This window comes from Pristiophorus japonicus, chromosome 17 (genome assembly GCF_044704955.1).
Source record: "Pristiophorus japonicus isolate sPriJap1 chromosome 17, sPriJap1.hap1, whole genome shotgun sequence".
Lineage (NCBI taxonomy): Eukaryota > Metazoa > Chordata > Chondrichthyes > Pristiophoridae > Pristiophorus > Pristiophorus japonicus.
The window spans coordinates 15,988,346-16,000,799 of NC_091993.1; the positions used below are offsets into that span (position 1 = coordinate 15,988,346).

Here is a 12,454-nt window from a genome sequence, read left to right on the forward strand (position 1 = left end):
GATGTCCATGTTGATTGCAATCTCCTTATTTAAATATAGACTAAAATAACAAATACTAAAATGGAAACAGACACTGGACTAATATTTAAGATTTTTATAATGTTTGCATTTCTGCTTTCATTGTTCTCCTTGGAGCAGAGAAGGCTAAGAGGAGATTTAATTGAAGTGTTTAAAATTGTGAAGGATTTAGATAGAGTAAATTAAGAGAATCTGTTTCTAATGGTTGGCGGGTTGATAATGAGAGGGCACAGATTTAAGGTGATTGGCAAAAGAACCAGAGGCGACATGAGGATTCAATAGTAGCCTTCAAAAGGGAATTGGATAAATGCTTGAAGGAGAAAAGATTGCAGGGATATGGGGAAAGAGCGGGGGGTGGGGCTAACTGGATCGCTCTTCGAAAGAGCCGGTGCAGACTCGATGGGCCGAATGGCCTCCTTCTGTGCTGTACTCTTCTATGATTTTATAAATCAGTCTAAAAATGGTGTACAGTACTGTAAATGAAAAAATGGTACTATATAGATTAAAACACACTATATTGTAATGCTCGAGAAAGGCAGCTCTTTTAAAATGCTTCACTTTAAAGGTTCAACTGCAAAGCTTTTGCATCAATAAAATTAATATTTAATGTGAACTTGATACGTTTTCCAGTAATATGTGCATGCTCTATATTTATCAATGGCATCATAATGTTGCTGTGTGCCCTTTCGGTTGTGAAGGTGATTTTCAAAGTGATATGCTTATTGAAGTTAATGGTGAAGAAATCATAGCTTCTGTATGTTCTCCATGTTTGATATAATAATCCGCTTTATGATGCACTAAGCTCTCACTTATCTCTTTCATGGTCAACTATGACCCTTTCACTTTCCATGAAAAAAATTGCAGCCATGCAAAAAGTGTGAAGAGGATTCCTGGCCATCCCCACCACCTGTATGTGCCATACACTGTAATATTGCAGTTGATTTCTCGCTGTGCAGTGCCTTATCACTGTAATCACACTGACCAGAGGTATGCAATGATATTTCCAAATGACTTTGAATTAGATTGAAAAACATTTTAAGGGCTTGTTTTCTAGTCCTAAGCCTGCATTTTTGAGCTGGTGACTGACAGGAGGCAAAACTGCAGACAGACTAAATGGCAATTGAGGAACTCAACCTGCCAATCTTTCAATGTCTAAGGTGAATTTTTTTCAAACATTATTTTTCTTCCCTCTGAAAAGTGTGATTATATAATATGGTCGTCAAACGGTTAGAAAATAGTTACAACCGAAGGCATATAGATAGTAGAGATAAGGGAAGATGTGGAAATCAATAGCTTTTGCTGTAAGCGATTCACAAAGTGACTTTGGTCATATTATGCACTAGATCCTAAATAGAGTGTTATAGTGATGGAGGTGCTTGTACCTAATAAGATACAAGGTATAAATAGATTTCTGAGGCGTCAAATACCCTTGAGCTATTTTGCATCATCATCATATTGCTTAAGAACATAAATTCAAAAACAAGCAAGTCATTCAGCCCATCAAACTTGCTCCATCCAGAGTCCGTGCACAATTACTCTATCATGGATTACCTCCAAACACCAAAGCCTGATGATTTTTGCTTTTAAAAGCACTAATTTCCTTCCCCTACATCTCGGTGAAAAGTAACAAACCGTGCTATTAACATCCCCGCAACCTTCAATTCCTCTTCTTGACATACAAGAACATAAGAAATAGGAGCAGGAGTAGGCCACCTGGCTCCTTGAGCATGTTCTGCCATTTAATAAGATCATGGCTGATCTGATCATGGACTCAACTCCACTTCCCCGCCCGCTCCCCATAACCCTTTATTCCCTATCACTCAAAAATCTGTCTATCTCCGCCTTAAATATATTCAATGACCCAGCCTCCACAGCTCTCTGGGGCAGAGAATTCCATAGATTTACAACCCTCTGAGAGAAGAAATTCCTCCTCATCTCAGTGTTAAATGGGCAGCCCCTTATTCTGAGACTATATCTCCTAGTTTTAGTTTCCCCGATGAGTGGAAATATCCTCTCTGCATCCACCTTGTCGAGCCCCCTCATTATCTTATCTGTTTCACCTTTCATTCTTTTGAACTCCAATGTGTATAGGTCCAACCTACTCAATCTATCTTCATAACTCAACCCCCTCATCTCTGGAATCAACCTAGTGAACCTTCTCTGAACAGCCTCCAATGCAAGTATATCCTATCTCAAATATGGAGACCAAAGCTGTACGCAGTATTTTGGTGTGATCTCACCAATACCCTGTACAGTTGTAGCAGGATTTCTCTGCTTTGAAACACCATCCCCCTTATGACAATAAAGGCCAACATTCCATTTGCCTTCCTGATTACTTGCAGTAGCTGTATACTAACTTTTTGTGTTTCATGCACAAGGACCCCCAGGTCCCTCTGTACTGCAGCACTTTGCAATTTTTCTCCATTTAAATTATAATTTGCTTTTCTATTATTTCTGCTGAAGTGGATAACCTCACATTTTCCCACATTATACTCCATCTGCCACATTTTTGCCCACTCACTTAGCCTGTCTATATCCCATTGCAGATTTCTTGTGTCCTCCTCACAATTTGCTTTCACACCTATCTTTGTATCATCAGCAAACTTGGTTACATTACACTCGGTCCCTTCATCTTAGTCATTAATACAGATTGTAACTAGTTGAGGACCTAGCATCGATCCCTGCGGCACCCCACTAATCACTGTTTGCCAACCAGAAAATGACCCATTTATCCCGACTCTCTGTTTTCTGTTAGTTAGCCAATCCTCTATCCATGCTAATATATTACCCCCAACCCTGTGAACTTTTATCTTGTGCAATAACCTTTTATGTGGCAGCTTATCGAATGCCTTCTGGAAATCCAAATACACCACATCCACAGGCTCCCCTTTATCCACCATGTTCGTTACCTCCTCAAAGAATTCCAGCAAATTTGTCAAACATGATTTCCCTTTCATAAAACATATGCAGATACAGTTCTCTTTTAATGGTGTCAATTGATCACAAATGTTCATTCTTCTCTGAAATAAAAGCAGAAAATGCTGGAAATACGCGTCAGAAAATTCATCGACCTGAAATATTAACTCTGTTTCTCTTTCCACAGATGCTGCCTGACCCGCTGAGTATTTCCAGCATTTTCTGTTTCTATTTCAGATTTCCAGCATCTGTGGTATTTTGCTTTTGCATTCTTCTCTGAAAGTCTATTTCACATCACTGGGCTTGAAATCAAATCATTCCAAAAACTTACAAAAGCGAATGTAGCCACACTAGAATGTTGAATACTTTATTTTGAAAGTTAAACTTCATTATAATGGAAAACTGAAAATTTACCAAGCGTGGTATAGTTCTTCAAACTAATATTCGGGATCTTGTACGTGTGCCAATACTTTCCCAGGATTATAGAAGCCACTGTTAATTCTGAAATTATCTCACACTGAAACTTTTGGTCTAATCTTGGGCTTTTAATTAAAATCTTCCACTGGTGCTCTTATTTATATTACACTCCTTTGGAACTCTGTTCATGATCACTTTGGTGAAGCATCTATCATTGTCCTGTACATTTCTAAAACCTTTGATAGCACCTGACACGCACTACTAAACCAAACTTATGTTCATTTCTATCTAATTTCCTTTCAAATTGCTCCATCTGTGCTGTATTTAATGGCTCATTCTCTGACCTTCCTTCATACCCGGGGCTCTGTCCTCACTCCTGTTTTGTTCCTTTTTCATATCAATGGCCTCGGCAGCTAATCATCCAACTCTATCCTCTTTTTTCACAAACAATTTCACTCTACATTCATCACAATCCTTCAGAAACACGCCTTCAGTCTGCACACCCTCTAGTCCTGAATCACTACAATTTGATTTTTTCTTTGTTCTTTGATGGGTTATGAAAAAGCATATTTCTTCCAATTTTTAAGAAATGCTTTAATCGTGCCTCTTACAAATCTACCCAACGGCTACTGACTTTTACCTTTGACGTCTCCACCTTCAGTCTTTTGTATGTCAAACATACTTGACTTCACTGTCTCCTCTGACCTCAGCTCCCAGTTCTTCTCCATTGCCAGAGGTACATCCAAGAAGCTTTCATGCCAACCATTTATTTTTTTCTCAACAACTCTTAACTCTCTCTGAAGTCCATGTCTGCTGAAGACTTGAATTCTAGTCTTCCATCTGGGGAAGCTCATCTGACACTTCTCTCGCAGTCGCAGACACGATAGAATTTTTTTTTTATTAACTGATAGTCAATCCCTCTCTCACCTTTAGCCCCCAATCTATTTCCCTTCATCACAACCCTTTTATTTTTCTCTCCATCAGTTTTGCTATGGTTAAATGCTCCTGAGAACTTAGCCTTCATTGCTGCTTCTATAGCTGCAAATATACAGACTCACACATTCTTCCTCCTCACTGCGTTGAAATGAAAACTTACTACCTTGTTTGTTACACTAACTCATTCTTTACCAGGACTTCAGCATAAGAACATAAGAAATCAGAACAAGAGTAGGCCATATGGCCCTGTTGCACCATTCAATAAGATCATGGCTGATCATTGACCTCAACTCCACTTTTCCGCCCAATCTCCATAGCCCTTGATTTCCAAAGACTCCAAAAATCTATCTATCTCAGCCTTGAATATATTCAGAGATTCAGCATCCACAGCCCTCTGGGGAAGATAATGTCAAAGATTCACAACCCTCTGAGTGAAGAAATTCCTCCTCATCTCTGTCTTAAATGGCCTACCCTTATCCTGAGAATGTGCCCTCTAGTTCTAGACACTCGAGCCAGGGGAAACAACCTCTCAGCATCTATCCTGTTAATCCCCTTCAGAATTGTGTATCTTTCAATGAGATCACCTCTCATTCTTCTAAACTCATCATAAGACAGCCCTCTCATCCCAGGAATCAGTCTAGTGAACCTCTGTTGCACCACCTCCAAGGTAAGTATCTCCTTCCTTAGATAAGGAGACCAAAACTGTGCACAGTACTCCAGGTGTGGTCTCACCAAGGCCTTGTACAATTGTAGCAAGACTTCCTTATTTTATATTCCAACCCCCTTGCAATAAAGGACAACATGCCATTTGCCTTCCTTATTGCTTGTTGAACCTGCATGCTAGCTTTCTGTGTTTCTTGCACAAGGACACCCAAATTTCTCTCAACACCAACATTTAAAAGTTTCTCACCATTTAAAAAATATTGTTTTTCTTTTCTTCCTACCAAAGTGAATAACCTCACATTTCCCTGTATTATACTCCATCTTCCACCTTACTGCCCACTCACTTAGTCTAACTATATCCCTTTGCAGGTGCTTTGTGTTCTTCTTGTAGCTTACTGTCCCACCTAGCTTTGTATCATCAGCAAACTTGGATACATTACACTCAGTCCCTTCATCTAGTTCATTAATATTGATTGTAAATAGCTGAGGCCCCAGCACTGATCCTTGCGGCACCCCACTAGTTACAGCCTGCTAACCTGAAAAAGACTTGTTTATCCCTACTCTCTGTTTTCTGTCTGTTAACCAAACTTCTATCCATGCTAATACATGACCTCCATTCCAATGAGCTCTTATCTTGTGTAATAACCTTATCAAATGCCTTTTGGAAATCCAAATATACTACATCCACTGGTTCTCCTTTATCTACCCTGCTAGTTGCATCCTCAAAAAACTCTAATAAATTTGTCAAACACAATTTCTCTTTCATAACTGCGTTTCTTGCACAAGGACACCCAAATCTCTCTGAATACCTCTAAATCTGTCTAAAATCAGAAAATGCTGGAAATAGCAGATATTTCCAGCATTTTCTGTTTTTATTTAAGATTTCCAGCATCCGCAGTATTTTCCTTCACAACTGTCTCCTTGCCTCCCTTAGTATTTCCTTCCTTCTACAATCTCCAGGCACCTAAGTTTGGTGTTGTCTATATCCTACTTTCTGATTTACTTTGTCTTCTCCTTTACAGTTTCAATAAGATCTCCCTTTGTACTGTTTACTTTATAAACTTAAAACATCACGTAAAAGAATAAAATTCTGATTATAACTGGTTATTTACGAGATTTAGGATGATAAACTAAGCACAGATGATGGTGGCCATTCTATCTATCTTATATCATTTATCTAGAATTTTAAAAACTTATATACCTCCTCATCATATTATCTAATTGTATCTTGAGTGAATCTAAGGTTTTGTCCTCCACTATCCTACTTTTGTCAATCATTGCAAGTATTGATCACTCTTTGTATGCAGATTTACTTCCTAACCTCTGCCCTTAATTGTACTTTTAGACTATATAATATAATTTAGAAATATAATTGATCTCTCTGCTTGCATTATTTTAAGATATACTTCTAGAATACTGATATAACAAAGAGTACATCCATGTACGATTGAGATTATTTGGAGAAATTACATGCAGCTTTCTAAATTTAGCATTTTAACACCATTCCACTGCAATGGATTTGTAGCACTGCTTATCAAAACACTAGGTAGCTGTAAACTCCACAGTTCAAATTTAGGAACATAGATATGAAGTGAGAAAGCACCATTCAGCTCATTGAGTCCACTCCTTTGAATGGACTGTACACGATTAATATAGTCGTGAACTTTCTCAAGTCTATTTAGTCTCCTCGAAGAAGTACAAAATCTTTAAGCGGCAACTCTCTGAAAATTCTACCTGACCTTCAAAAGTAGCTGAACAAGAACCCAACAGACCTAATGTTGCATTAAATTCTTTATCCATTGCTGGTTGCATAGTCTGCAGAGATCGTATTCCTGTCGCACTTACAGGTAATGTTCCATTGCATATTTGATCATTAGACCCACGTAGAAGTAATGCAATCTATGTATTATTTAAATGTATTCTCACCCAAGTATGAAACACCTTCTTCGGGTGTTATTGTTCCATATTTCACCATCATCTTCACAAAATCAATTAGTGTCTTCATTATGGTTATTAACGTTTCTTTTTCCTTTGCATCTTGCTCTGTGTTAATGAAAGATAATTAGATGTGCTGTATAAAATGTGTGTGCAACATACAGGTTTAAACTGTTTTCAGCAAATCTAGAGGAATAATGAAGTAGGTTTAAAATATGCATCTCAATATTTTGAGCAGCAAAGAGAAGGTCTGGTTGAAGTGATTGAATTATTCTTGACACTTAGGGCCCAAGTTTCCACATGATAAAAAACGGGCGCCCCTCCGAGCTGGGCGCCTGTTTTTCGCGCCTAAAACGGCGCCGGAAAAAAAACGAGCGATTCTGGAGCGCTTTGCAACTCCTTGTCTGCTTGGCGCGGCACCCAGGGAGCCTACACTCGCGCCGATTTTGTAAGTGGGAGGGGGCGGGTACTATTTAAATTAGTTTTTTCCTGCCGGCAACGCTGCACATGCGCGTTGGAGCGTTCGCGCATGCTCAGTGTGAAAAAAACATTGGCACTCGGCCATTTTTGTAGTTCTTTGTAGCTGTTTAGTTTTTGAACATTTTTTAATAAAAGTACATTGCCATCAGCACAGAGGCTTCTTGTAGCAGTGAGAAGGTTCAGGAAGTCTCAGACATTTGAGGCAGCCGTTTCCCGACGACCTCCCCCTTTTGCCGTCGGGAAATGGCTCCTCAATTTCTGAGGCTTCCTGCAGCCATCTCTCTTTCCCGCCAGCCGTCTGGAACGGCTCCATTCCCTTCCCCCCCCCGCGTTCGGTCGGCTCCCTCCCTCCCCCCCGCCCGCGTTCGGTCGGCTCCCTCCCTCCCCCCCGCCCGCGTTCGGTCGGCTCCCTCCTCCCCCTCCCGCCCGCATTCAGTCGGCTCCCTCCTCCTCCCCCCCCCCCGCCCGCGTTCGGTCGGCTCCCTCCTCCCCCTCCCGCCCGCGTTCGGTCGGCTCCCTCCTCCCCCTCCTGCCCGCGTTCAGTCGCAGTCGGCTCCCTCCTCCCCCTCCCGCCCGCGTTCGGTCGGCTCCCTCCCTCCCCCCCGCCCGCGTTCGGTCCGCTCCGTCCCTTCCCCCCCCTCGCGTTCGGTCGGCTCCCTCCTCCCCCTCCCGCCCGCGTTCGGTCGGCTCCCTCCCCCCCCCCCCGCCCGCGTTCGGTCGGCTCCCTCCTCCCCCTCCCGCCCGCGTTCGGTCGGCTCCCTCCTCCCCCTCCCGCCCGCGTTCGGTCGGCTCCCTCCCCCTCCCGCCCGCGTTCGGTCGGCTCCCTCCCTCCCCCCCGCCCGCATTCGGTCGGCTCCCTCCCTTCCCCCCCCCGCGTTCGGTCGGCTCCCTCCCCCCCCCCCCCGCCCGCGTTCGGTCGGCTCCCTCCTCCCCCCCCCGCCCGCATTCAGTCGGCTCCCTCCTCCCCCCCCCGCCCGCGTTCGGTCGGCTCCCTCCTCCCCCCCCCCGCGTTCGGTCGGCTCCCTCCCTCCTCCCCCCCCCCCGCGTTCGGTCGGCTCCCTCCCTTCCCCCCCCCGCGTTCGGTCGGCTCCCTCCCTCCCCCCCGCCCGCATTCGGTCGGCTCCCTCCCTTCCCCCCCCCGCGTTCGGTCGGCTCCCTCCCCCCCCCCCCCCCCGCCCGCGTTCGGTCGGCTCCCTCCTCCCCCCCCCGCCCGCATTCAGTCGGCTCCCTCCTCCCCCCCCCGCCCGCGTTCGGTCGGCTCCCTCCTCCCCCCCCCGCCCGCATTCGGTCGGCTCCCTCCTCCCCCCCCCGCCCGCATTCAGTCGGCTCCCTCCCTTCCCCCCGCCCGCGTTCGGTCGGCTCCCTCCTCCCCCCCCCGCCCGCATTCAGTCGGCTCCCTCCCTTCCCCCCGCCCGCGTTCGGTCGGCTCCCTCCTCCCCCCCCCCGCGTTCGGTCGGCTCCCTCCCTCCCCCCCCCCGCGTTCGGTCGGCTCCCTCCCTCCTCCCCCCCCCCGCGTTCGGTCGGCTCCCTCCCTTCCCCCCGCCCGCGTTCGGTCGGCTCCCTCCTCCCCCCCCCCGCGTTCGGTCGGCTCCCTCCCTCCCCCCCGCCCGCGTTCGGTCGGCTCCCTCCCTCCTCCCCCCCCCCGCGTTCGGTCGGCTCCCTCCCTCCCCCCCGCCCGCGTTCGGTCGGCTCCCTCCCTCCTCCCCCCCGCGTTCGGTCGGCTCCCTCCCTCCCCCCCGCCCGCGTTCGGTCGGCTCCCTCCCTCCTTCCCCCCCCCGCGTTCGGTCAGCTCCCTCGTTTTGTGAGGCTTGCTGCACCATTCTTCCTGGCTGAAGCACTTTCACACAGGTAGGAAGATGGTTTATTTAATCTTTTCTTTGCTTATAAATGTTTATTCAGGTTGGATTTATTTGTATAATATTTGTATAAGTATAAATAAGGATTGATTGTAGAATTTAATGAGTTCCCTTCCCCCCCCACCTCGTTCTGGACGCCTGATTTGTAACCTGCGCCTGATTTTTTAATGTGTAGAACAGGTTTTTTCAGTTCTACAAAAATCTTCACTTGCTCCATTCTACTTTAGTTTGGAGTACATTTTCACTGTGGAAACTTTCAAATCAGGCTTCAGTGGCCGGACACGCCCCCTTTTGAAGAAAAAATTCTGTTTCAAAGTAGAACTGTTCTACCTGACTAGAACTGCAGAAAAAAAAATGTGGATAATTGCGAATTCTAAGATAGTCCGTTCTCCACCAGTTGCTCCTAAAAATCAGGCGCAAATCATGTGGAAACTTGGGCCCTTAGTCTTCATATTATTTTCCAATGATTAAATAACTAAGGACTAGTGCCTATAAATAACATTATGATGCAGAACATTAAAATATTGGTTCAGAAAACAATATATTACTTGAAAATGTTTTGCTACTAAAATTCATTCATAGTGTGAAGTATTTAAGGGGAGGCTGGATAAGCATATGAGGGAGAAGGGAAGAGAGGGTATGCTGATAGATTTAGATGAGGAAAGACGGAAGGAGGCTTGAGTGGAGCATAAACGCCGGCATGGACTGGTTGGGCCGAATGGCCTGTTTCTGTGCTGTATATCCGATGTAATCCTATGTAGTCTAGCCATTTTCATGTAACCATACAGATGGCTGTTAGGGCTTCATTGCTGCAAAGGGATAGACTCGTAAATTCCTGCATTAAATGCATAACATCTACTACCTGTATTCACTTCATCCTTACTGCGATATGTGTGCGTGCCAGCTCCGTGCAGCAGAGCTGGTCTCCAGTCGTCTTGGTTAATTCTTGCCACTGGACCAAGACCTAACTCTGTCAAGCCTGTGTGGTGACTAGTGTGCAACGGCCACCACACGTTAAAAAAAAATACACATACAGGCATCTTCCACCCTTTAACATGTAGTTCGGAACCTGGAATGTCAGGTCCTTCATTGAAACATCTGTGAACTCATCCCGTTTTGGTGTGGAAGCAAGTCATCCTCGATATGAGGGACCACCTAAGAAGAAGGTATTCACCTCATCCAGGCTGACTATCACTGCCACTTATGTCAACCTAGCTCTCATGAGTGGCTGTGCAACAATCTGACATTAATATCATACTGCATTATTAATCAAAGAAATGATTTCATTCCTGATATTAAACTAATGGGCTGGATTTTGTGGCCAGTAGCGAAAGAATGGCGGCAGCCATTTGTTCCACTTACCCATAGATTTTCTATGGGCTTTTGCATTGGAAGTTCCTGTCAGTGAACAATCAAAAAAGTGTAGCACGCTCCTCAGGGGATCTGGGACCTGTGGGAACAGGGCAAGCAACTGTGCATCTCCATTAACCAATCAGTTTGAGGAATTGTTAATGAGCAGCGCAGAGTCTGAACTGGGAAGTGTAAGTTAGAATATTTAATTCAATGTCAAATCAGTTACAGAAAGCAAAATAAAAAAGACTTAGATTTATATAGCGCCTTTCACGACCACCGGACATCTCAAAGCGCTTTACAGCCAATGAAGTACTTTTGGAGTGTAGTCACTGTTGTAACGTAGGAAACATGGCAATTTGCGCACAGCAACTCCCACAAACATCAATGTGATAATGACCAAATCATCTGTTTTTTTTGTTCTGTTGATTGAGGATAAATATTGGCCCACGGCACTGGGGATAACTCCCCTGCTCTTCTTCGAAATAGTGCCATGGGATCTTTTACATCCACTTGAGAGAGTAGATGGGGCCTCAGTTTAATGTCTCATCTGAAAGACAGCACCTCCGACAGTGCAGTAATCCCTCAGCACTGCACTGGAGTGTCAGCCTAGATTTTTTTTTTGTGACTGGAGTGGAATTTGAACCCATAGCCTTCTGACTCAGAGGCGAGAGTGCTACTCACTGAGGCACAGCTGACACTGTCAGGGGAAAGTGGAAAGAAAGATTGAATTAAGAGAGAGATAAAAGAGACAGAAAGAAAAAGTTTTAAAAAATTTACATAAATTTAAAGTCTCCAACATTAACTAAAATCTGAAGGAATGAGACTCTGCACATGTGAAAGTCAATTTTCAGTGCCAGAGAGGTTGTTTGGCAGTAATTAAGACTAGCACGCCGTTAAAAATGTACTTACACTGGAATGTACAAGCCTTAAATTTTCCTGGTGACTTTAGCGTGTATGTATCTGAAAAGTGCAACAACTTAATGCCGTTCCATGTATTTCAATGGTGAGTCTCTCAGCGAGGTACCATTGTTACGCAGCTTTTCGAGCAGCGGGGCATCTCAAACAGCAACTTCCTGATTTACACATTTAACTGTGCATGTGCAATCACTGGAAGTTGCTGTCCGAGTTATACCTTAATAAACGTGAGCGCTGCTAGCCTCGCCGTTATTTCTACCACGTATCTCAATTACCTGTGTTCAAACTCTTCAGCAGGTTGTAGAAGTTTGGAAAATATTGAAGATCATCCAGATCGTCGGCAGCGGGCGGACTGCTTCTTTGATTCATGTCATTGGTTGCGACCCAGCTGTTGTCCAGAGAACCATCATCCTCCTTCACAAGGTCGTCTTCGTTCTTCTTAGGTTTTTTTATTTTCTGTGAAATGGTGAGGACGTAAAAAAAGGCATACATATTCTTATAAATATCTGTTCATTAAAGCTTGGGCCATTCAGGAGCGAAATCAGGAAGCACTTTTTCCATACAGAGGGTGGTAGAAATTTGGAACTCTCTACCCGAAAAGGCTATGGATACTACAACAATTGGAACTTTAAAGATCATGATAGGTAGAATTTTTATGAATCTCTAATAGTAAATTTACTGCAAAAATAGAGAGGCTGACCACTAACCAACACGTTCTAGCCAAGTGCCTGTCTGAGAGGCAGCCGTTTGAGAATAGGTTTGCATTACATACAAAAAATATTGAGGAAGCAACTGTTCCCCCTAAATTAACACCTATGACAGCATTTCAGGGTGGTATTTATGGAGATCTTAAGGTAATTGATTACACAGAGTATGATGGAGTGGTATTATATGGGTTCATGTCAGCATTTCAAAATTGAGGAGAGTTCTTTATGCAAACCTAACCAGGCCATCATGGAAAAGCA

General features: G+C 44.4%; 1 protein-coding gene across 1 annotated transcript in view; it reads right to left on the reverse strand.

Annotated features, from left to right (window-relative positions):
- Window positions 1-12,454, reverse strand: part of scg3 (secretogranin III) — a 39,014-nt gene that overhangs the window by 19,584 nt on the left and 6,976 nt on the right. Inside the window, exons 5-6 of the mRNA XM_070859320.1 lie at window positions 11,765-11,945; window positions 6,877-6,993 (exon numbers count right to left, since the gene is read on the reverse strand). Coding sequence (XP_070715421.1) covers window positions 6,877-6,993; window positions 11,765-11,945 — 298 coding nt within the window. The remainder of the gene's footprint in view (window positions 1-6,876; window positions 6,994-11,764; window positions 11,946-12,454) is intronic.